At 33.3% G+C, this 27,053-nt stretch overlaps 1 protein-coding gene across 1 annotated transcript; it reads right to left on the bottom strand.

Annotated features, from left to right (window-relative positions):
• Nucleotides 1–6: 6 nt before the first annotated feature.
• Nucleotides 7–27,053, bottom strand: LOC148601843 (nonsense-mediated mRNA decay factor SMG8-like). The gene is made up of 21 exons (XM_088555121.1): nucleotides 26,951–27,053; nucleotides 23,376–23,496; nucleotides 22,942–22,977; nucleotides 21,617–21,739; nucleotides 21,139–21,222; nucleotides 20,491–20,558; nucleotides 19,091–19,262; nucleotides 18,241–18,332; nucleotides 15,676–15,797; nucleotides 15,062–15,276; nucleotides 13,754–13,893; nucleotides 12,369–12,456; nucleotides 11,437–11,592; nucleotides 10,751–10,891; nucleotides 9,899–10,118; nucleotides 9,445–9,663; nucleotides 7,922–8,206; nucleotides 7,285–7,406; nucleotides 3,389–3,450; nucleotides 2,430–2,609; nucleotides 7–835 (listed from the first exon to the last, which is right to left on the bottom strand). Exons 1-21 carry the CDS (start codon nucleotides 27,049–27,051, stop codon nucleotides 718–720), a joined length of 2,865 nt encoding a protein of 954 aa, XP_088411247.1. The 5' UTR covers nucleotides 27,052–27,053; the 3' UTR covers nucleotides 7–717.

The following is a 27,053-nucleotide window of genomic DNA, read 5'->3' as shown; positions in this document are numbered from 1 at the left end:
AACAAAGAAATTAAAGACCAATATTTGACAACAGGTACATATATTAATGTAAAAAAAATCAATAACAATATAAAGTCTATGAGAATAATTGCAATAAGCAGCCATAGGGATAGATCAAAGGCCATGACAATATTTAAGTTTCTGTGGAAAAAAAAATGAAAATTTATAATTTATATTTAAAATTTATAGTAAAGGAGGGTTTGATCTGCAGGTGTTCCATACCCTGTTTTGTTATGCTAAGACATAATAAATTTAGAAAACAAACCATAAGAAAAATCTGAAATCAAACTTAAAATAGGAAAAGTATGCATGAAAGCATATAACAACAAAATCATTCCTAACAATACTGCCGTAATTCAATAATTTTCCCAAAACACTCTTTCACTGCATGAACAGAGTCCTCTAGCACTTTTTCTATTTTCTGCAAAGATGGTTTCCCTTCTTACTACACATTTTCAGCACTGATCTGTTGTCCATATGTAGCAGAGAAAATGTATGTGTTTATACATACACTAAAATCTTCTTCAAACATGTTAAGTTTAGTTCATTTCAGTATTTGGTTGTGCCTGTCGCTGAATTCAGTCTGTTGTTTCACCTTACTGTTTTAAACAAAGACCCACACAACCAGAATTTATCAGTAAGTCTTTGCTGTAGGGATCATTGTGGTTAAAGACACCAACTATCAGCATCAGTAATTATAAAGTTTTTTTCTGTTCCCTATGACTCTGGTGTAACCTCCTTGTATCCAAACACTCCCTTCATCATCCGACACTGTGAAAGATGTTGTGATTCCGTTGGCATCAGATAAGCACCTTGATCCCCTAAATATATATGTCTGTTTACTAGTTAAGGATTATTCTCCTTAAATATTACAGGATTATAATCTCAACCAATGTATCACTTCCCATGCCTGTACAAAGACATACAGCAGATGCGGATCCATAAATTCCGAAAGGGGGCTGCTGATCTAGTGACTTCCAGTTTTTTCTTCAACCAATGTTTCAAACATAAAAATAGGGATTTGATCAGCCTATGTACAGCACCACTCAATCATTGACTTTTGACCAATTACTATACAGGAGCCAGTCCAGAAATTTAAGCTAGAGGCTTCCAGGTGCCTTTCAAGGACAATAATTCTAACAAGGCCTAGTCTGACATCTTTGACCCAATGTACTCTTTAGTTGGACTTATCATAAGGATCATTTCATCAAATGAAAGATTGTCTGTGTCTGTTTTAGTTTTCAAGATATAGGCTAAAAATAGGGCAGCTAATGTGGCATTAAATGATACCCAGCTATGTTGTTTATACATGTATATAAATAAATGTAGGATTTAAATATAGCACAAGTCGAAACTTTTATTTAGAATGGATTTAACTACAAATTAAAGCTGCATTTTAAAGTACTAAACAACTGTATAGAGTTTCAAAACAATTAATTCATCTGTTCTCAATTTAACATCTGGAAACCTCTGGGAAGAGGACAGACAGACAGATGGACAGACACGATACCGCAAAACTTTTCTGATTGTATCACATGATACCTTGCCCTAAAACTTGCCCTAAATTTTTTTTTCACATTTTAAGGACAATAACTTTAATAACAAGATATCTGTAGAAATTGGTGGCTTGACCCCAGAAGTCTAATAATAGTAACTGCAGTCATGTTTTTGCTTTACCTATATTATCAACACAACATTAAAAGTACATATTCTAGAGATGCTGGTTTTGGACCAATTTTGATAATATTGCACTGAGTGATTTCAGAGATGATTTGCAAAGAAAAATTCATGACAACAGACAACTGAAACCAAGTGTTGGCATCAGCTGACTTGGCCTTTGGCCTGTTTAGCTAAAACAAGGGGGTGGGGGTTGCAGGCTATTATATGTTCATTTTTGCCTAAATTTTGCACAAAATCAACAAATTTTCCAACTAAAGAGGAAATGAGATTTTAACCCCCTTCTCTAGACTTCATAGCAATTAAGATCTAGATTTATAATACTCATGTTATTTTCTTGGCAAGGCAATATCAACTTTATATGCATAGCATACCACTAGCATTACAACTTTCTGGATAAATTTCATCACTACAGAAGTTCTTTAAATCCTTCAATTGGTTTATTGAGCACTTATATATTTAAAAATTATACATGCAGAGTGCTTCAAAACCTTTTTAAAACTTCATCAGGCTCATAAAGACCTCATTCCATAGATGTTTGTACAGATAATTGGAAGCATTTATAACTTTAACCTGTACAAAATAATAACACCAACGGGTCTTGCTTATAAGCAACTAATTTTCCAATAAAATATTGCAAAATGTCAAATATTTCAGAAGTATACCTAAAAGATTCATGTAATTACAACTTATGCACCTTAGGGGTGAATTATCAGTTAATTCTAGTTCAATGTACTCATATCTAAGGATACGGTAATCTAACTGCCCACACGGCACCAGGTGTGAGTTCTACTGGTCCTTCTGTACCTAGAGAAAACAGTGGACAAGGAGATGGTGCTGGTTGGATGACAGGATTGACTGTAATTCTAGCTGGCCCCTCAGGTGTTACTATATATAGCCTCATCAGCTGACCCAAAAAACCTTTGGATGATCTAAAATTAGAATTAGTTGCAGAGTTCATTAAAATATTTCCGGACTATCTGTCTTATGTCTGACAAAAAGAAATGTTCTATCTTACCTAAAGGTAATTTTGAAAATCCTGTGTGATATAGCAATATAACAGAAATCTTAACTCTTTTACACATGGGTGCTGCACTCATGCTTGAAAAGCTGGACAGTCCCCAATTTTGCCAGTCATGTCAGACAGGTCAGACAAATGAACTATGAACAACTTGAACAAAGATATGAGAACAAAAATTAATGTTGTCATCCCAGAACATCAGTGGTTGTCAACATACGTAATACTATTTATTGTTACTTTTGTCAAGTGAAATTTAACCTAGGAAAAATTACATTTGTTAGTTTGGCGCATTAATTCCAATTGTTGGAAAATTCACATAATTTTATTCTTTTTTTTGTAGAAAAAAAAATGATGGTTAAGTAGTATAATTGATAAATTCAAAGGTCCATGATCAAAATAATTTTTTTTCTCTCATGGTATTAACAAATCAAAATACTCCATAAGGCAAAAAAATAATATGCCTGTTTCCTGCTCCCCTACCTACCCTAGCTTTTGTGCATACCCTTAAACACTGTAAAGCCATTTTGGCTCAAGTACTGTTAAAGTCTGGGTTGTTTCTCAATTAACTCAATGTAAAATGTTACTGAAAAATAAAATAATTTCCTACCTACCTACCCTATTTTTTCTGGCTGGTAGCAGGAAACAAGACTATTATTGTTTCTATTTTACCTAATAATAATAACAGTATACCTGCAATGAGGACAAGCACAGTAAAGTGGCATATCAAGGTTGACAAGTTTGTTGGCATTATCCTGTAATAGAAAAATAATATGATAATTCAATATGAAGTGATTACAAGGCCTATTGATATAACAAAACATGAATCTATTAAGCCAGTGCTTGGCACCAGGAAGTTCTACCATTAAAGTACCATTCGGTGTAAGAATCAGGCAAAGAGTGGTACATTTTTTTCTCAATTTGGTCTTTTTTGCCTCAAACATACTCAAATACATCTAGAAAACAACTGAAAAGTAATTTAAATTTATCCTGAAGCATCTGTTGACATAGATATCTTTTAACTGTATATATAAGGAAAAATTTGAGGGAAATTTTCCTGCTGTTTTTCCATAGTGCAATTAAATAAATTTGACCTATCAATATCTTAAGAAGGCAAATTTTACAAACACTTTGGCAGTAATTTGTTGAGATTATGAGGTATAAATACTTGGATAATGCAATAAAATCTCTGTATTTTTCTTCATGTCCCTGATTCTTAGACAGAGAAGTACTTAAGTATCAGTCTTTGTAAAAATGTGGTAAAACATCGTAAAAACCCAGAATAATGTATATTATAGGCAACATAAAATAAGAAAATAAGTGCAACACTACCATATATGTTGTTAGATTAGAACTACAGTCAGACTTGTCTCAACCAAACCACTATTGCTTTGTCTCAGGTAAATATGCCCAGAATATACTAACTTCTGCCCAGGACCATGTACTAACTTCTGCCTAAGCTCAGTTTGTTTGTTTGTTGGGGTTTAACGCCTGAGCAGCAATATTTCAGCTATATTCAGGCGATGAACATGAAGTGGATGATAAAATGAACATGAAATAAAAAACGGGATGGGACACAAGGATAATGGGGTAGAAAAAATTTTATTGCCACTGGAAATAGGGGGAGGTGGGTAGGGTCGGGCAATTTAGCCTCCTGTGGCGGAACCCTATGGTTCCTATTCCGGGAGAATACCACAATAGGGTTCTTTAACGTGCGAGGAAGGTGGCATCTTTCCCAACACGGTGCACCACTATGGTTTGCGGTCAGGTTTTCCGTATTATAGCCTGACAACCCCAGCATGAAACACGCCAGGGGTACCCCATTCCACCACCTAGGGCACACATCCCAGTTGCTCTGTGGGCAGAGCGCCCTAGCCCCCGGCTAGGGTTCTGAGCACTATTTAGACACCTTTTACGACAAGCTTAGCTCTGCTGCAGGCGTATTCTTATAACACCCGGACCAGCACGGGTTGCCTAAGCTCAGGTAAATATGTCCAGTATGCAACAGTATATGTTGTTAAATTAGAACTACAGTCAGACCTGTCAGTAAGAACTACAGTCAGACCTGTCAGTTAGAACTACAGTCAGACCTGCCAGTTAGAACTACAGTCAGACCTGTCAATTTGAACTACAGTCAGACCTGTCAATTAGAACTACAGTGAGACCTGTCTCAACCAAACCACGTTTGGACTGTAGATTGTGTTTGGTTAAGACAAGTGTTCAATATTCAGGTTAAAAAACCAATATTTAAACCGTATCAACTTCTAATAGTGTCTGGTTTAGACAGGTTTTTAGTTTATTCTGGGTTCAAATTTAGACAGGTTTCACGGTGTATGTTTTCTCATAAAATCTCATAATTTAAGGTGTGGATAACTGTGTCAAAATGCACAATATTAAAATAGATTACATGTACAAAGTATAAGAAAATCATTTCTAGACCACACTTAATGAGAAATTTACCACCAGATCAGTACTTTGTTACTGACATGCATGTTTCACACTTAAAGAATTTACCATGTTCTTAAAAAGAACAACACTTAAATATCCAAAACATGCACAAATAATTACATGTATTCAATTACCAATCACTTCCATATGTCACAAATTTGCAGTATTATCTCTAAACATTAAAATAATTTTACAAAATGTCAGTCAAGTGTTTCTATATATTGTACATGTTGTAAATGTCTAATTGAATTGTCATGATTTTCTTTATTTCATATAAAGTGTTCATAGTTTTTTTTTAATCAAATAGATCTCCTTAGAAAGAAATCAAAAGGGATGAAAACAGGAAAAGCTTGATGTGTTATTCTATAGAACTTTGATTATCTAAATTATGATTTGAGTTGCACACATAGCCATGCTAGATATACCTCCACATGTACAAAAAGTTGGTTCTCGATAAAAATAAAAATTGCTAAGAAAACGTACATGTATGCTTCATCTCTATAAAACCACATACCAAATTTGAAATCAATACATCCATTTAGTACATTATTTGTACCTAGAGATTAGGATGAATGGGCAAGTATTTGCATTGTACCACCCACTCGTTGAGTTGAGGTATAATATTGTACATGTTTTAAATCAAATTGTCATGATTTTCTCCATTTGACAGGAAGTGTTCATAGTTAAAATTTTTGCTGTTCTTATTTTTTTTTGGTATTGGTTTTTGGAAATCACACAGATCTCCTTGGATAAAATTCAAAATGGATAAAAAAACAGGAAGCAAAAGCTTGCTTTTGACTCTCTATAGGACTGTATTTCATTTATAAAGATGTGGTAACTCCTGAAAAATCTTGGAGACTGTAAGATTTAGGGAAACACTGATGTATAAATGGAATAGGTAATACATGTACTTCATGTGTCATAAGGATACAAAATGATGGATTATAATCTTCTCAACTAGAACTAACACTAACAGAAAAAGAAGAATGGCCTTAGTATTTTTTCAACTGATTTTTAGGTGTGTTTAATTGTGTAATAATTTTTCCACAGTGGCAAGATTTAAAATGGGGAGGATTGTGATCACACCAAAGTACTTTAACCCCACCACATTTTTTGTGCCTGTCCCAAATCAAGAATTTCTGGTCTCTGTATGTCTTGTTTCGTTTTCACTTTCAGTTTACTTTATGTTGCAGGAGTACATGATTATAATGGCAACTACAGATGAATATTAAAGCAGAGTTAGAAATAGTAGCCTGCCCACCAGCCCGTGACTGGCTATTTTTTGGCAGGACTGGCTAATTTTAGCCAAAAATTATATAGCCATATTGTAAATATATTGAACAAAGAAATTGTATTCAGGACTGTCTAGAATTTGAGTGAGTTTCCTACCCTGATTAAAAGTTTATTTTTTTGCTAAATAAACAAATGTCTCCCCCATTCCAAAGTTCAAGGGAATATAACTCCTACAAAATTCAATGGATCATAAATTCCTTTGAATATGTGCAACTGCATATCATGTCCTATCCACCTACAAATTTTTCATGAAATTTGGTGCTATAATTTGCAAAGAGTTGCTGTTACAAGAGTGTGACAGAGACAGACAGACAGTCTGGAATAAAAAAATATGTCTCGATAACAAAGTGGGGGAAGAGGGAGACATAGTAAAAAGGCATGATCCATAATTTTTTGTCGATATTCGTGAATTCTATTGAATCTTAACTAGAAAAGCTCACTTGAGGATAGCCCCTGCTCCCCCTCCCCAAAATAAAAAGCCATGAATAACTTGCTTAATGATGAAATACATTATACATTTGTGAATAAGAGAGTGTGTTAATCTGGAAATCAAATTAAACATTAAATTGGCTTCATAAAACTTGAAAGTAAGACTATAGAAAATTACACTGGTTTACAGTATATACCCAGTACTTTGGTACTTTTTTTGTATGTATCAGTGGCAGATCTAGATATTTCATAAAAAGTTTTTTTTTTTTTTTTTTTTGGGGGGGGTGGGTAATGACTGCACAAGAGGTGGGTGGCTCACTCAAATGATTTTCAGTAATTTAACCAACAAACATTTTAGACCATAAGGCAGGCCTGTCCCCTCTGATTCACCTACATGTACAATCAGATTAATGCCTTACCTTTACAGAACTTGTACTTGAAACTTTGATGATTTTCTCTGGGCCACTACAGAAGAATCTGTGACCTCTAGGACACTCATATTCATCTCCTAAATATATCCTAAGGTTTACTTCTGTGGTATCTTTAAATAGAAAAAAATCACTTAGTCTTGCAAGGTAATAGGAAAATAAATGATTTTCATGGGTATTAAATTTCATGGTTCAGAATTTTCAAAAATGTTGATTTGTTTTCCAGACATGATTTCAAGAAACCAACAAAAAAAACAAAAAAATGGCAAAATTGAAGGTAAACATACAGTAACAAATAAACAGGACTGAATTCCTTTCAAAAGTGAAAAAAAAATCATGTCTAAAATTATATATCTGATATCTTTGTTTCTGAGAAATTATTATTTTGCTGGAGACATGAATTCCATTCTATACAAATTTGTGGAAACCTTAAAAATTGGTACACAGCAACCTATTGTATGTTCCTTTACAAAATTCTTTTACTCTACTTCAAGTTCATTTTATTATTGAATCACCAGAAAAATAAAAAAAAAGTTACAGAATTTTTCTGTTTTTTTTCCCAAATGACAAAAAGTGGCAACAATGGTTCTTAATAAAAAACTATTCTGATTTATATAGCAACTTTTACCTTTAGAGCTTTTCTTCTGCTTTCCTTTCCTTGAAGCAGTTTCACCAACAGATGGCCATTTGTCTTTCTCTGCCTTCACTGTAATATCCCAAGGCAACAGGAAGTGGCTACCATGAAGGAATCCTGGGAAATCCAAACCTTGAGAATGATTGTAGATGGTTGCTTTACCTAGACAACACACTGAACAGGAAGGAAATTTGGGTAATAGTCCAGGTATTGATTCTGAATGAATCATACCAGGCAGATATTCTGTGGTTGAGTGTTGTCTAAATGTTGATGGTAAACCTGAAAAAAAATATATAATATGAATTTTCATGCATTGTTATTTTATGTATAGCTCAACTTGTACCAATAGTTAATTACATACAGCAACCAAAACTCAGGGATCAACACTAACAGTAGTGCAGTAGTCCAGTGCCACCCAAATTTTGGAGAGGACTACTTGAAATATTTTCATGATAGCCCATTGGACTATCTAAATTTTACCTTATTTTTCATAAGATCTATGAACAGAACCATCATTACCATCTAAGGACTACCTGTTTTCCTTCTGAAGTAGTCCTGTCACCAAACAAATGAAGTTAATGTCAAACCCTGAAACTGTATACATAATGTATACCCAATCTATGTAAAGACACATACCAAATTTGAAATCAATCCATTCATTTGAAGCAAAGATAATTCCAACAAAGTAAGGACAGAAGGAATGATGGATGGGCAGGGGAAAAAGGTGATTCCAATATACATCAAATAATGGAGTGGGGTAATAATATGCTTAAAAATAAGAACAGAGACTTCAGCTTTTCTACTCTTTGTTATCTCTTAACATCATTTGTCAGAAACATTAATACATTTTCATATTTCTAACTACCTTATTCAATTTCAGACTACTACTGTTAAAGTAAAATATGTCAGTAATTCTCAATGATTATGTTCTGTAAAATTAACTTTGACATTGCCATACATCAGAATAATATAGGTTTTGAACATCTTGACAGCACATCTGGACCTTTTAGCATTGGTATGGTTCAAATGTCATATACAGATTAATGTAAGTTTGGAACATCTAGACAGCACATCTAGCCCATTTGGCATTGGTATAATACTTTCTGTCTCATATTCAAAACTTGTTATTCTGTACATTGTACATCATGTCCTGGACAGTGCAGGAATTGGAAAATGGAAGGGCACACTAATTAACCAAAGAGGAACACTCACTATCATGCTTCAGTGATTTTTTTTTCTTTTGACTATTTAAAAAAATAGTGATGCATCATTCCTGATCATTCTATTACTTAACTCTCTTTGGCAGACAAGTTGTTGGTTTCTCCAGACAGGTTTTACTGTATTATATCATTTACAAAATGATTGATTGATTGATTGTTGGGGTTTAACGTCCGAGCAGCAATATTTCAGCTATATTCAGATGATGAACATGAAATTTACAAAATGAGTACCATTTTACCTACTATAGATATAAAAAAAACTTTAAAAAAAAAATGGCCAATTGAAAAAAAACCTACCTAACACAGTATCCTCAGCCTCCTCCTCATTCTCCTCCTTGGCTTCCTCAGCCTTCTCCACCTTATCTGCTCCTGTTTCCTCAGTTGGACTTGTTGAGGAGATTTGGTGTCCATCTCCCCCACTGACTAGATCCTCCACAGCATCAGTATGGAGACTGGTGGCAAAGTGGTTAGGGCTGATGGCATCTTGATGGGAGAAGTCACTACCTCCTGACTGACCTATTCATATATTATATCATTAAATGTCTAAATTTAGTATGGCAACAAATACACCAGTATTGGATCTGAAGGACGAGTATTTGAGTACAATTTAAGTACTTGGATACTCATTTGAGTTTTGACAACTTAACACAGTTCCCAATCAAGTACCAATTATGCAAATTGTCCCTTGGTAATACTTATTTATATCAATTAACAATTTAATGATATGCACAGTAAATGTGATTATTCTTACCTAAACTCAATGCCAGGCTCAGATTTGTCATGCCAGTAACAATATCAGTAGATTTTACAGCAGTTGTGTCCCCTTGTGAGCTCTTTTGTGATTTTTCTACCTTCTTTATTGCTGCTGCCCGAACTTCAGTAGTACTGGGTTTGAACACAGGTAGTTCAACATGATCTAATTTTCCACAACAACTCTCTTCAAGTTGGTGGTAAAAATCATAATTAGCAGCCTAAAATATAACAGGAAAAAAACATGAAGTTGTACATGTATACCCCCACTTAAAAAACTTGTAAAAGTCTAAGGAAACAGGAAGTTGACATTGGACAGCAACCAAAATTGCTTACAATATATGCTCCATCTATATAAAGCAACATTCCTTACTGAAATCAATCCAATCACTGGCAATGAGATAATTAACTGGGGCAAAATTCAGACAGAAAGACTTTGAGTTGGGGTATGAAATTATCTGTTCAGCCTCTAAATTTTAAACTGATCCTAGAAATATCTTTGATATCATGCCTGAAGGAAGTTACTAATTTAGAATGCAAATAGAGCCAAGCCAGGAGCATATCACTGAAAACCTACATTGTATGTTAAGCAGTAAACATCAAGGGAAAAATACTTCATCTGCAAATGAAAAGTTTGGAAATCAAATATGATTTGGAAACTGTATCTTAAAATAACAATGGACCTAAATTTTACAATATTTTATGCAAACCATATTCAATTAGTTGAATGGAAATGATCTGTGTAAATATGACCAAACAGACTGACAGACAGACAGACAAAACATGACTACACACACATTAACTGTAATAACTATGTCACTGTACATAAACATGATTACCTCAATGTACTAACCTTATGATCAAATGGATCATCTTTGTCAGCCTGTTTCTTGCCACAATTACAAGCTGCTCTTGTCTTCAGCTGGTTAGAGTGGGGCATGACAGGGAGATGTCTGTTGTAATCAGCTTCTGGATCATCTGGCAGTCTGTGTAACTGTAACAACAAATTTGGTGGAGTCTTCATTAAACTCCACCCTCGCTTCCTCAAATCCCTGACATCACTCATTCATATTTAGCGGGTATTGTCCAGTACCATCTAGTGAGTTACTTAAATTTAACCCAGATTCAAAATCCAATCAAATCACTCGTAATAGAAACTCTTCGATATAACTTACAAAGTGGCTACACATAACGTCATTTTTTTTTCAGTAAAGACTCGAAACAGAATCTACAGTTATCATTTTTGCTCATATTGCATCATTTGTGACATCATACAACTTTCAGTTACTATATCAGATCGTCCATTACCTCGTATTATTGTTTACCTCTCCACAGACAATTTATGTTAAATCGATTTTCATTGGTGCTTTTCACCCAGAGAAGCAACCAATCGGAATTGGCTGGGCGATACCCTCTAAATATGAATGAGTGATGTCAGGGGTTTGAGGATGAGGAGTGAACTCAAAACCCTGATTTGGGATGATGTGTATAATGTTAAATTTTGAAATTATGGAATACAAAATAAGTTGCTACTCTTACAGGATTGATGCAGTGATTGCCTGTAACACTAATTTCTTCACAGAGTTGTCTCCCATTCTTCCAAAACTTCTCACAAGCCTCATCCAGCTGATGTAGATATTTCTCAGTAGCAGGACCTCTAGCAAACTGGTGAAAAACCCTGTGGGCTTGTGACAACTACAAAATACATAACTAACTACATTCTTAATGTTAATTAATGACTGAAACAACAAATCTATCAGCCATGGCTCTCTAATGATACCCCGCTTTTAATCACTATGTAAGGAAAATAAACAAGTCCTCAGTAAACAAGAAGTTGTTGTTGAATTTCTCCACAAATTAATCCCATTATATGGCATACTCACAGGAAGAATGTGTTAAAATCTAATGCTGCTGTGATGAATAGTTGCTGAGGAAAGTGTGACAAAAATGTTAAACTTGCAAAAATATAAAGCCAAAAAATTAAAGTTTTTGGTTAAGAGGAAGTTGTTGTCAAATTTTTCTGAAAATAAACTCCACTATATGACATACCTACAAGAAAAATGTGTTAAAATTTTGAGTTTCTGTGATTAATGGCTGCTTACAAAACTGACAGAAAAAAAAGTGTTACAGAAACATGGACAAGGGTAAAACAGTATACCCCCCTCTCCCATGGAGCAGAGAAAAAAACAATACATTTGTACATTTTTATACCTTTATCTGTGGGTACCAATCATCATTTATTTGAATTTGTGGTTTGAAACATGTAAATAAACAATAAAAACTGTCGTTGATTAATAATAAATTATAGAGAAAAAAACCGCTGTATCAATACCATTCCTATAACAGATGATGATTCCCTAAAAACCTATTTATAAAGCATTACTGACCAAACTCTATCGATTAAAATATTCTATCTCATCAATAAACTTCTGATAAAAAACGAGAAGTAAGGGTTGCAGGATTTTCCTTACCTTACTAAGATGAAAACTTGTTACATAATGTGTAGGCAAGCCCTCTTGGTAGGCAGCCTCAGCTAATGGTAGCACCTTGTTACATCGACTAGAATATAAAATCACATCCTCAAGGACATCTTATGTAACAGATACAAAATTCAGAGAAATGCATTAATTTATAAGAAAACATGCACCTGGAAACCCCATCTCATACATATAGAAAATTTCCATCTCATAACTGTTACTTTTTAACTGTTATTGGAGTGAAATAATACCAAGGCCTGGAAGAATTCTATAATAATAAAAGAACAGCATTCCAATATCCCCTGTGTAAAAAAGAATCATTTCATCCAACAAATCACCTTTATCAGTGTTGATGTAATGTTACAATAACAGTGAACAAGGGCTGTAACTTCTGTGAAAATCATTCAACAAAAACCAAAGTCGTTCTTAATCTGTGCCTTCTCATAATAAGACTACATACTAAAAACAAACTTATTTGGTAGGAGCATTACAAAAAAAAAAGTGTGGAAAAGCCAGACGGAAACAAGGACAGACGGACAGCAGGCGGCATTTCCATGTCCCCTTATGACACACCGAGGAGGACAAAAATACTGTAAAGGTCTTAATTTTCATGGTTGCCAATTTTTTCACAGAATCTAAAAAGTGAACATATTTGCAGGTATCAGTGTAAAATGTTCATTATTTATGTATTTAAAATCAATCTCATAGGTACTATTTTTAGCCATTTTGTCAACCACAAAAATAGAGAAAATTAGTCCACTACAATGTTAATACATTTACAGTATTGTGACAAACATTTTTTTTTTAAACATAAACAATTTTAACTAATCCTTAGTCTGACAGACACATTTTACACAGGTATTAACCTTTCAAAATTTTAAAGGGGGATATCTCCCTCTAAAAAAATTCTCAAAGCCAGAGATATTTGGTATTTGTGATATATTTAGGTTTAGCAACAAACCTTATTTAAACTAAAATCCAATTTCACTGGGACAATTTCTTTTGACATCCCTTCCCCCGAAAGATAACACACAATGTTTCCTAATATTACATTGATACTAATGGTCTTTTCACAGGTTTGAGATCAATTTGTTTTGACAAGAAAAGAAACAATTTTAAGATTTTAAGCCTCAATTTTCAAATAAGACCAGAGAAATTCCCAACTGTGGCTAAATCCCCTGATTTGAAAAAAGGTGTGTAAGGAGGATATAGATGACTTTTTTATGAGATATCAAGATACTCCTGCTGAAAGCTGGAGATTTAACACTTATGAATATGGCAGTACAAATGGGAATGTACAACTCTTATTACTGATAATGGATGGCCTGAGAACCACACAATTATTCAAATGATTCTAATAACATTTGTTTTTCACTTACTTTTCAGAGAATCTGATATCTGTTTCCAGTAAGGACTTGAGTGTGTTAAAGTGAGCCTGGGCTTTAGAACTGACTCGATCTCCAAGGAAAAAATCATGCATCCTATTGGCTACCATAAACCACACCTCACATGTTGGTACCTACAATAGCAATCAATAGATATAGACATGGTGGCCAGGTTTGTAACAAAATCATCATAGTCTACACCATTTTCAAAGAAGACAACCTAGGGATACTGGAACATAAATTTTGTTACAATTTATCAAATAGTTGCAGAGATTTTTTCGAAGTGCTAGGAACAATGTTACTAACACGGACAATAACTGATTCTGTGAGAAAGGACAATATAATATAATGAGGATAGGTATGGTGAATATGTCAAAGAGATACAACAACACCATCTGGATGAAAATGTCAGCCCAAGGCCACTCTATAGGTCACTTTATTCATTACAATACCATGAATTTCTTCTCACAAAATATTATATTAATGGGGACATTGACTTCAACTTCAGGAAATACATGCTCATTTACTTGCTACGATAAATTACACGTAAAATATAGGTGCTGACCTGATTTTACAAGGTCAACAACCCAAGCAGAAATTAGTAAAATCAAATTTAAAATAAATGAATCTGATTCCTCACATGAATAATGAAATCTGTCTAAACCAAACCCTGAATGTGAATCTAACATGAGTGTTAGACAGACATCTGAAATTCTTGTCTGTCAGTGTCATGAGTTTTGAACCCCTGTAAACCAAACAACTGGTTAAATGAAATAAAACCTCCAGTCCAAAACAGGTTCATTTTAGACAGGTTTTACTGTGCATGTGAAGAATAAAATACTGCGCATTCACTTAAATAGACATTACATGTAAGTGTATTTTTTTGTTTTGTTAAAATACTGCACATTCACTTAAATAGACATTACAAGTAAGTGTATTTTTTCTGTTTTATTAAAATACTGCACATTCACTTAAATACATTGTAGACATTACATGTAAATGTATTTTTTTGTTTTATTAAAATACTGCACATTCACTTAAATAGACATAACATGTAAGTGTATTTTTTGTTTTATTAAAATAATACACATTCACTTAAATAGACATTACATGTAAATGTATTTTTTTTTGTTTTATTAAAATACTGCGCATTCACTTAAATAGACATTACATGTATGTGTATTTTTTTTTTGTTTTATTAACAATTTAGCAATTGTAAGATACTCTCATCATTCAGTGAAAAAAAACTCATAAGGTTTTTTATTCCATTATTGATTTATATCTGCCACAGGTAAAACAAACCTCAAATATAGGTGTAACAGGATTTCTACCAACATTGTCATCAAAGCCTCTTCCAAGAGCCAAATCAATGTGTTGGAATAAAAAGTCTTTGAATGTGGATCCTGCTGGTATGCTTTCTGATGTCCTAGATAATGAACTTGTTATTCTATTTCCTGAACCTGATGAAGCCCTAGCTTCAGGTCTGTTTGATTTGTAACCTCTACTTCTAGGAGAATCTATGGTATATTTTGTAAGTCATTTCATTTATAATTTTGCAGAATAGTTACAAGATTTCTTTCCAGATAGTGAAATATAACTATTTAAAAATACTTGCCAGAAATTCACAATAAACTTATCAAAATAACATAGGCCAGTAACTCATATTGATCCTTGATTTATTCTTTTAACTATGATTCCCCTGTTTTTACTTACTGTGAAAGTACTTTAACTCGTGGATATCAATTTTCGTGGTTTGGGAAAAAAAAACAATTTGTGGTTTCATGAATTTGTTGAATTGACAACTCTACCATACAACTGAATGAGAAATTTCCATTTCCTTGTCAACTTGATTTCGTGGTTTATCAAACCCTGGAAAACCATGATATTGGAACCAAACAAATAGTATTATTACTTACCTGTACTGTTGTTTAACATTAGTTGCTGAATATAGTATCCAACCGGATCAGAGATCTCATCCTTCTTACTGTGGATGTAAACAAACTCCTGATTGGCTGGTACAGCAAATAATGAATTGTTACTGAAAAATAAGATGCATTCCATTATCTCTTTGAATGACCCTTTTAAATCATGTACTAATATGATCTCTTGTATGCATGTAGCTTTAGCTGGCTACAATTTATATAAAGTGCTTATTCTTAGAATGATGAAAATCTTTGTTAAAATAACAAGAAAATATTGATACAACACTTATGCCCTTTTATCATATATTAAGAAAAAAGTATAATTTTTTTTGTATTTACAGTATAAGTGATTGTTTAAAACCTATATCACACCCCTAGATATTTATCTATATTATACTTCATACAAAAATCTTGAATTCTGATTGGGTAATGGGTGATGTGATATTTTAGACTAATCCCTGCACATCCTTACTTGCCCCGCCCCCACTGAACAGGGATTGGCTGCATGATACATCACCCGGACGTCAACAATATATCACCCTCCTCTCGGATATATCACCCTCTCTCCTTTCGATATATATCACCCTCCTTTCAGATATATCATCCTCTCTCCTCTTGATATATCACACTCTCGTATTCAGTATAATATAACACATACTGCCTGTAGTAGAGGGTGTTACCCTTCGTATCACACTCTGTAAATATATCACCCTTGACTTCGTCTCGGGTGATATGTTTACCTCATGTGATACTCTAGAGTAACACCCTCTACTACAGGCAGTATGTGTATAATATCATCCTGCAGGCCAGTGGCCCTTAGGGAGTTATAGTAGTCTCATGTTGATACCGCATGTGATGCAGATTTGGCATGTAATATACAGTATTTAATTTTCTGTCAAAATTATAAACAAAAATATTTATTAACTTTCATATCAAGATATACATGGTATCCAAGGAACAAATCTAACATATGACCATATATCATATATTTAGATTAAAATATACTTTTTTGTATATGTATTACAGGTGATTGTTTTATCCCTATATCATTTAACCTATATCACACCTCTAGACCTATCTTACATACACAATAACACACCTCTAGACCTATATTGCATACCCTATATCACACCCCTGGACCCATATTAGACCCCTAATCGGAACAAATTTAAAGTAAAGTTTAAAAAAATGATACAGTGGATTCCGCTTAATTGCATAGCCTATTTGCCAGTAAAAATTATGCAAATAACCGGGCTATTCTTATAACCGAAATTACGATTTTACCGGAAGTGTGAGTTCAGGTAAGACGACGATACTGTGGATCAACCAGGGATATCACTGTTCAACATTTCTGATCTGGTATTTAATTGTTATAGACCTTCTCAATGTATTGTTCTTTATCAATAAATAATAATATATATTGTGTTTGTCTTGTTTATTGACCTTCTTTACGTTGTGTGTATTTATAAGTAAAACCGCGTGTTTCTCATCTATAAATAGTCAAGTAATTTCCTGACCTTTCTACGAAAGCAAATCCCATATTTCATATTTCAGCCAGGATTCAGTGTAATATTCATCAATGTTTGCAGTTTGTGGGCTTTTGAAATGGCCTGTGTGTTTTTATTCCTCTGTTCATTGTACACTGATAGTTGTGTATTATACGCGTCATTGACCTCGATATATTGCTATGAAGTGTGGATAGTATGGGGCACCTTAGGGTAGTTGAATTTCATTAGACATTGTACTGAATGAATGACTTTTAATTTTCGTATAATATTTATGCCTTGTAACCCAAGCTCACTCAAAACTGTTCAGCTCATTAAAGAAAATTAAATTTAAATTGATAATCATTTGTAGTCGGAAGAATTTAAATAGGGACAAAAAATACCCCAAGCCGAACCTCAAGCCGCATCATAAGGTGATGTTCGGCATGTCGTCAGAAGTCATTGTTCACCTAGGGGCTTGTTTATTTTAATGTAATTAGAAATCATTTATATTGTCTTTTATGTCCATGATTTGTTAATCCATTATTAACACCACCTGATTGATGATAATCTAGTTTTTACAACAATAAATATGATTGACATATTTATGACCCGAAGGCTTAAAATAGAATTTGGGAAAACCTGTCTTTACCTGGACGAGGCAAAATTCTCTATGCAATAAACCGAAATGCACCTCCAAGGCCTATGCAAATAAGCGATTTTTTCCCTAATAGAATAATAGGAAATGGTTTTGTGCAGGAGAAAATTATGCTAATAACCGAAATATGCAATAAAGCCATATGCGATTAAGTGGAGTCGACTGTACAATGAACATGACATGTCAAAATCTGTATCACATGTCATATCAAACATTAATCTATATCATCCAAGGGCCAGGGTGACATGTATGGCAGGATATAAAGATTTTGACATGTAATATTCAGTATATCTTATCGAGATTGCAAAACTTTAAACTACACTGGCAGAAATTGACATTATTTATAGTGAGTGGTACAAAATCCAGAAATTGGTGCCACTCACTAAACGCACTTGACCAACATTTAGTTTTACAAACCTTATATTAGTAATAATTCTTGACTTTCTTAGAATTCTATAAATCTGATCTTCAATTGAATGTACTAACTTCTTTTCCTGAGAAAATTTATTCTAAAAAAGAAAATTAGTAATAGATATCACCAGACTTGAATAAATGAGGTCAATAATCAAAGCAGAAATTGGCAAAATCAGCAGTTGATACACAACAACAACAAAAAAGAATCATAAACGTTAAATCTAGATTGAAAAAAAAAACAGAATTCTACATTAAAGAGGAGGAAAATCAGGTCAGTAATACATAGATACAATTCTATTCCATTTATAAGCACTAAATTGTTGATGGTCAGTAGCACAGCTAATACACTGTTGTTGACTTTATAAATTCTTTTTTTTTTCTGGAGGAGGAATTTACTCTTGGTCATGCTTATTGCTATTTTCAATTCTTTTTGTTATAATGTCAAACATTTTGGCTCGTTTTACTTAATTATATCCTTAATTCAGCTTGTTTCATATGTCAAACATTTTACCATAAGAGAATCTTTCAATGTTCACCAAAACAGGACACTCCAGTACTGTAAACGTATTAATTTTCCCGGTTGCTAATTTTCACTGATTGTGTCAAGTGAAGATATTTGCAGGTATCAATTTTCAAGGTTTCTAAAAAAATTAGTGTTATATAGTGTTAAAGATCAATTTCATGTATACTATTTTTTGCGGTCTTCTGTCCACTGCGAAAACAGGGAAAATTAGTACACTGCGAAATTGGTACATTTACAGTAACAAAGCAAATTGATAACCAATCCAACAGACAGAAAAGATGATTGTAGTAAAGTCCCTCTCTAACAAGCAGATGTTTAACTTGTATTTACTTGTGGTTTATTTTTACTGATGGCTCCTGTATCTGTTTCAGTTTTCTTGTTCAGTGTGGTGGACTCAAACATGAAAAGAACTCTTGGAGAGCATGGCCTCCCAGAATGATACCAATCCTTGGAGATAGGGAAACCTTGTAATTGGTCAGTTATACTGTGCTGTAACTTTAATCTGAAATGTTTTAAAGATATTTAATAGGGGTTCAAATTAGCACTGGTCAGAGGTCCAAGACGGTCAATTTTTGATGCAGGACCACTGGATTTTCTTTTATCTAGGTTCTGGAGCTATCATACTTTACATTTACTCTTATTTAAGAACTTTGACTCTCTTCTGGTGGACGTTTCATTATGGATGCAAATAAATCCAGGACCTTTCACTCTTGAAAGAACCCCTGATTTACTCTGATATGCAAGGTAATCAAAGACAATCTCATTTACCAAGGATGAGATACACGAAACAACAAAAAAGCTGAAATGTTATAAATCAGAAATAAATATACAGCAAGATAAAAATGTTTCAAGCTACATTTCAAATCCACCAATCTGCAGGTAAGTCACATCCCTGCATTTTTTGTCAATGATTTTCCAACAATCTAATCAGTCTAATGGCAATTAACAGCAACTTTTCAACAACAAAATAGATTAATGTGATAAATCCTGTTGCAAATTAGCATTCAAAAATCAGGCCTTGTATATCTCAGGCTTAATAGGGCCATTTTAAATCCTGTCAAAATCCAGTACGACCAATGTGTTGTTGTGTGAAGTGACCTGCACAAACTGGAAACAGAGATTGTGCCTCAAAATGAATGGAACAAACCAAGATGGAATAGATCTATGTCATAACAGTAAATTTCTGATATTCAATTAGGTCCTTTGATTGATATTCCTTATGGCATACATCTATTGTATTTGAACTATGGAAGGTTCATTTATAGTGAGGAACTATGTATATATGTTTTCAGTCTGAACAGCTCGCTCCACACAACAACGAAATAGTCATACTGAACTTTTACAGGTTTTAACTCACATTATCATCCTGTGGTCTTTTAATTTATGAGTAAATTTGAGTTTATATCGATATATATAGCTAATAAAGCATTCAATATAAAACTACATTTTTATATACTGTAAACCGATTTATTTTCCAAGAAAACTTATTTTTGGAATTTAGTATGTCAATCCAATTTCAGAGCTATTTAATTTTGGATCTAATACTCTCTTAAAGATCATTCTACATGTAGAATTACACCCTTATAGATTAATGCTCATTATTTTATCTTTATTTTTTCATCTTTATTTTTTCCAACTTGCAAAATTATTAAGAAATCAAATGCTTCCAAAAAAACTCACTATAGAACATTTAATAATCCTAGAATCTGTACTTGGAATGAAAAACCTACCTAATGGTATCCAGAGTTCTGAAAAGCCTGACATAACTCACATCAAATGAAGATCCTGGATGTGATAACTGTGAAGAAAAGAGATACACATTAAGGTGTCATCTTGCAAAATCATATAGACATATATATTTTCAATTAACAAATAGTGTTTAAAAGTCGTGTAAGGGGAGATAATTGGCGGGAACATGACCTATAGAAATGTAATGGAGAACTTCAATTTTTTTAATACAAGGAAAAGTTTATAAGAAATTATATTTTTTTAATATTTTGTAAAATAGTGAAAATTCTGTACAGAATCCATACAAAATGATGTAAAAAATTTCTTTATTTAGGATCAATTGTCTCGAAATAAAGTTTGGTAACCTAGAAATATGAGGTATGATCTACCTTAAGATTTGGTGTTTTCACACTGAGATGTAATTGCAATGTAATTGGAACTACTTTTTGCAATGTAATCGATTGTAAATACTGACTTCAGTAATCCTTATCCATCTTTGTTCTCAAATCATAACATCACTTCATTGAACACCAAGTGTTTATCAACAATCATATTATCAAATAATCAATTATACATGTACATGTATTGATTCATTTTATCATAATCAGAATAACATGTAGTAATTATTCATTCTACTGCAATAAACCCACCAGTATAATATGAGACAAAGAAAACATCCATAGTAAAGTTTTAGCATGTCTGTATTCTTCTCTCTGCCACATGTTGAAGAAATCCTGTAATGTATAAAATAAAATCCATACATATCCTTTAATACATGTCATAAGGCTTCAAAATCTTGATAAATAATTTCAATCATAATACATTTCAGTTATCTAGTTTGTCAAGGTTAAGAAAGTGCCATTTAGTTTATTGGCAATATATCTAAATAATGTTTCCATAGCTATTTACATACATATAGTTCTGTCAACTTGTTCAAGTAAAACATGTGGTCCAGGTTTATAATAGCACACTACTTCAGTGCTAGAAAAAGTATATGATTTTGAATTTGCACTGTTTGTATGTACATTGTAAATGTACAACTCTTACAAATATTGTGGAAGTTTTACAATTGATTCTTTGTCTGGGGAAAGAAAGTATCAGGGAGTGTAGTGTAATGGCTTTAAATACCTGATCTACATCTTGGTTCAGCAGCTTCTGACATTGTACTGACAGTCTGTATGTATCATACATACACATATGGTGTAGGTAAATCACTTGATTCTCTGCATCATAGAAACATTCAACGTCATCCTGCCAATTTTTTTTAAAAATCATTTAACAAAGTTATCTCTATATAGAATTAACTGAATTATATCAAATATAATTGAAATTGGATCACCAATGTCACTCTTCATTAAAATTCACTCTATGAATTTAGCAGATCTATCAATACTTCATTGGAGACCAATTAACGCAATTCAGAAACCCTCAGACCCATCCTGCAATTACATATTTAGTGAAATGAAGACAATCACATGATTGGTCAGTTTATCAATGTACTCAAAGTAACCCCTGACATTAACTACGAAGAGATGATCCTTTAAAAGAGGACATTGAAAACAGTATTTAGATTTATTGCAATATACAGAGTAGTAGTGAAGAAGAGAGGTTGAAAGAATCGGTTACTAGATATCTTCACCAACCACATCGTCATGTGAGGATGAGATCAATGTTCATGTATCTCACAGATTTTAAGGGGAAATATTGCTTAAGCTTTTTTTTTCATGATAAATCTAACAACCCAAATTAAAGAAATATATGTTGTACTATTATATTTTTTAAAAACATTTTTTTTTTTTAAATAGAAAGAACTTGGGAAATTATCTATGGGAGACAACAATATTCTATTTTGACAACTACAGTTACCTCAACTACAGTTACCTCCCATTTTCACAAGAGCAAGAAATAGAAAATTTCAATTGTACATGCTTTTTGATAATTTGTAAAATAATATTCTTCATGAACCTCATGTCAATTGCAATTGTTCCAAGAACAGCAACCTGGGAATGTATCTAAAATCAAACTACTGAATTCCAACGTCTAATTTTTTTTTTAATTAACACCAAATACCTCCAGATCAATTGTTTCACAGAATATTATCTGTCCATTAACACCTACATTTTTTACATGTATAATATATAGTAAATATTTGTAGCTTCAATTCTAGTATGATATGTTTAAAAGCAATGACAGCAGTGGTAAAAAAGTAATAAACATATGACCAATGTCATAGATATATGATGGTAATTATTTCTGATAACAAATGTCATAGATAAGTTTTACCCAATTATACTGATGTCACAACAGTATTGTGCTCCATAACAGTGGCCACTTTGTTATGTCTCTTAAAATATATGAAGAAACTAATTCTATTTGAACCCAAATAAATTTACATGTACATGTATGTATATGTATAATGCTCAAATGTTAAGTACAAATATGAATCCACAAACCTGTTGTAACACTTCCTCAGGTACATTCAGCAATCCCTGCAAAAAATATAAAATAAGCCAACATTTATCAATCACTATATATCTTACGTAAATATCAATAAAATAAAATATTCCCTATAGCTTTCTTTTGGTATAAGTTTCAAATTTAAATTTTCAACTATAAATCAGTTCAGTACCAAACACTGAAATTGGAGAGGACTCCACTAAGTAGTGAATAGTGTTGTATTTTTTTAGTATTCTAAAAACTGTAGTATTTTAACTTGTGGGCAAGTTCCTGTCATTCTAAAATTTGTCCAGCATGTTAAGATGCACATGTCTAATACAGATACATGTACTATCATTTTATAAATTTACCTCTGTTTTCTGAATAAATGTTCTAAAATGTGCTAAATACTTGTATGCTACAGCATCTTAACTTTACAATTATCACAAACCTTAAACACATCTTTGTCCAGAACAGGGTTCAGAGGTGAAGCTTTAGATGAGAATGGGTTATATCTACTTTTACCAATCACTGAAACTACACATACTTTATTGTCTTTGTTGGGAAGGGAACTGAAAAGAAAGTACACACAATGTCAGAATGTCACTATAGTAAGAGGTATCAGTGATAATGGTTGCCTCAAATTACCTCCAAAATAAGGCTGCTTCCCCTAATCTAAGTTTTCCAGTTTATCATGAAAATGTCTAAAAAAAGATAATCCCAAATAAGTTATAAACTTTTCCAAGTTGGTAGTCAAAAGGGGTAGGATATGATGTTCCTCTTCAAAATTACACTCATTAAATAATGATGACGTCTTTTTTTTTTTACATCCTCTATAAATTGAATCGTTTTAAGAAAAAAGAAATGTACAAATTTAGGGTTTTGTAGGCTTATTACTTATTTCCCAATTCCAGAAAATGAAGCATATTTTTCCCACTAAATAAGGGATGAGGTAGCTTCGAAAAAGGACAACAATATCACTGGGTATGTGTACAAAAGGTGTACACAGCTATGTGTACACCTTGTGTTTACAAGTAAAATGTAGACATGAGGTTTGTGAATCAGCTGAAATAAGCTAGACCAAACGATTTCTGGACCTGTGTCGCACTACAGCTGTGCTTTATAGTTGCAGAGCCTGAGGTACATATAAATGCGACAAAAAAAGTGTTATAGACAAATATACAGAACTATGGAACATAATTCCCATAAAAATTGGAGAATAAAAATTTTCTGATAATATGCACAACATATGGTGTTCTTGCTACATACATGTATAAAGTTTTATGAAATTCTTCTGGGTAGTTTTAGAGGAGTTGCAATGACAGGCTGATACATGATGATTTTCAGTAAATGTCTATGTTCAAAAGGACAATCAAAATTCCCTCCTAACATGCACAACCACATATGGTGTTCTTGTACATACCTTGTTTTATGACCTTCTGATGGATATTTTAGAGTTGAGATGACAAGATGATACATGATGATATATGGTAAATTTCTACATTCAAAGGGGCATAACTCACACAAAAATTAGAGAATCAAAATTTCCTGATAATCTGTACAACTACATGTGGTGCTCTTGCTACATACATAATGTACCAAGTTTCAGGATTTCCTGTTGACTAGTTTTAGAGGAGATGCAATGACAAGCTCATTTGTTATGGATGGACAGACAGACGGACAAACAGAGTGACCAAACTCCTAATCCTGCTTGCGCCTTTGGTGACACAGGTAAAAATGCTGATATTTCTGCACAATGACTGAGACTATTTGATGGCCATAAGATACAACAAATATATACTACTGCAAATAGATTTTTGAGTTTACAGTATTCTTTTACTGTAAATCAAGCCGTTAGGAACATTGAACTGGTAAAAATAACTAGGGCTTAATATATTTTACTGGCACTTAATTATATAGCCAATGTGGAAATAGGCATTTCAATGTTTATTTTTATCAGAGAAGACCTATCATAAACTCTTCAAAGTACTATACATGTATACATTCAATGCAAAGGCACTAGTGAAGTGCCAAGATACCCAGATGTTTGGAAAAGATAATATAAGTCCCGAATCTATCATACTGTACATTTACTCTTATTAAGGCTTTATCACATTCATCTGCTGGACATTTCATTTGTAATGCAGAAATATTTCAGGACCTTTCATTCATGAAAAATTATTTGAACCCTTGCAGGACACAACAGTTACATAAAATATGTGTGTATAAATCTTTTTGGTATTCAATGTCCACAGCTATTTCCTGATTTAACAAGTACTCTTGCAGCAAAAGAGGTTGAAATTTCATTCCTTGATTTACACCCATAGGATGGCATCAAGGGAGAAAACAACTTGCCAGCCAAATCAGAAAAAGGCCAAAGGCTTCAGAAACCTGATCCCAAATGGGGATTCATACTCATTGGAAACATAGTCGCCAGCAACGCGAAGCGGTGCGAGCTCTACGGTTATGACATGTACTTTCTAAATTTCCCTTAAGGTTCCCAAATATACTAACCAAAATAAAGTCATGTCCCGCAAGTAACAAAAAGTGACTGTCCTTACAGAGAAAATTCATTATTTCCTTTAATCAAACAAATAAAAAAAATTAAGGTTACAATTACATTTCAGTAAAAATAGATTCATCTTTTCTGATAGTTTTCAAGTCTTTTTTTAATTTGCTTTACTTATTCAAAGAAGTAAATGTTATGTTTGTAAAAACTTCGAGAAACATGTGGATGTACGTACATGCATCTCCGCTGTTCCACTGTTGCTGTTAAGAACCTAACCCGCCTTGAAAAAAAATATAAATCTGACTATATTATCAAAATCAAAGCATAGCTTTCCTAAGATAGGAAAGGCAATCATTTTCTTGTTTGGAATTCGCAGCTGTCATCTGAATTTTGTTTACATCACATTATATGTGTAAAATATTCCTACCATCCGTGGAGAACTGTAATATTTCCGGTATCTGTACAGATTGATCTGACAGGCCAAAACTGAAATGGATGTTGCTAGAGATACCCTTAAGGGGTAAAAAATGTAAAGTATTGTGAAGTGCTATTAAGTTATTGAACATTTTGAGAGCGAGGGGAAAGGGGGGTATGGGGTCGGAATTCTGAGGGGGAAAATGTTCAAGTTAATCATTAATTGAAAAAAAAAACTCTACCCGGTAATTAACAAGACAGATTTTCAAATAGAAATATTGATTTTGCTTGCTGGTTAAATATAAATAAAAATATTGCACTTGCAAAGCAAAAATTTCATCCGGGTTGACCCCCCCCCTTGTAAAGTCCATTATTATTTAAACGAGTCTCGAGTCTCGCACAGACGGTACATGTATGGTAAAGCTCACGGTGCTTGCTGATTATGGAAATGCCTACCCCATATTATATAATGTATATAGTCTAACAAATCCTTTTTTGGAGCTTTAAAAAAATCACAAACGCTTTCTCAAAAGGCATGTACCCTCATGTAATGGGACAGCATGATTTGACTCACGAAATTATACTCCACTACCGAACCCTAGACAAACCGATTCGGCTAAAGAATTAATCCTTTAGCCAAGTCAATTAACTGGCTACTTAAATCTCACTACCTACTACAACGCAGGTAGGCCATCCTGCCACATTTCCACCACCTTAAGAGTCTTCGTACCATGAACGACTCTAACACTAGCTCAATAGCTAACCAAATCCCATGGATTTATTTAGTTGGGCACCAAATTGGGCAAATATAACGGGAGAGCATGATTTGACTCACAAAATTATACTCCGCCATCCTAGACCACTCGGTGACAAGCCAGCGACAAACGGATTCGGCTAGAGAATTAATCCTTTAGCCAAGTCAATTAACTGGGTAACGGGCTAAAACTGGCTAAAAGTAAAACGTCAAAAGGCAACAGACCCCCCCTTTTTTCCTTATATGATTTAAAAATCGTAAATTGGTTGATTTTCCTGCTTTTCCTCGAGTATTATTGGGCGAATTTCAAACTGAGGGTAAAAGAAGTGCCAATCTAATTTATAATTACCGAAAATCAAAATCTATTGGAAAATGAAAAATATCCATGGACGCCGACATTTTTATTTTGACTGAACTATCTGAGTCAACTCGTCCCATACTATAGAGCATCC

This window comes from Perna viridis, chromosome 12, assembly GCF_037379345.1.
Source record: "Perna viridis isolate PV_CMFRI_1.1 ecotype Kerala chromosome 12, ASM3737934v1, whole genome shotgun sequence".
NCBI classification, from domain to species: Eukaryota; Metazoa; Mollusca; class Bivalvia; order Mytilida; family Mytilidae; genus Perna; species Perna viridis.
Note: the sequence above shows the minus strand (reverse complement) of the source record. Positions and strands in the feature narration are given on the sequence as shown.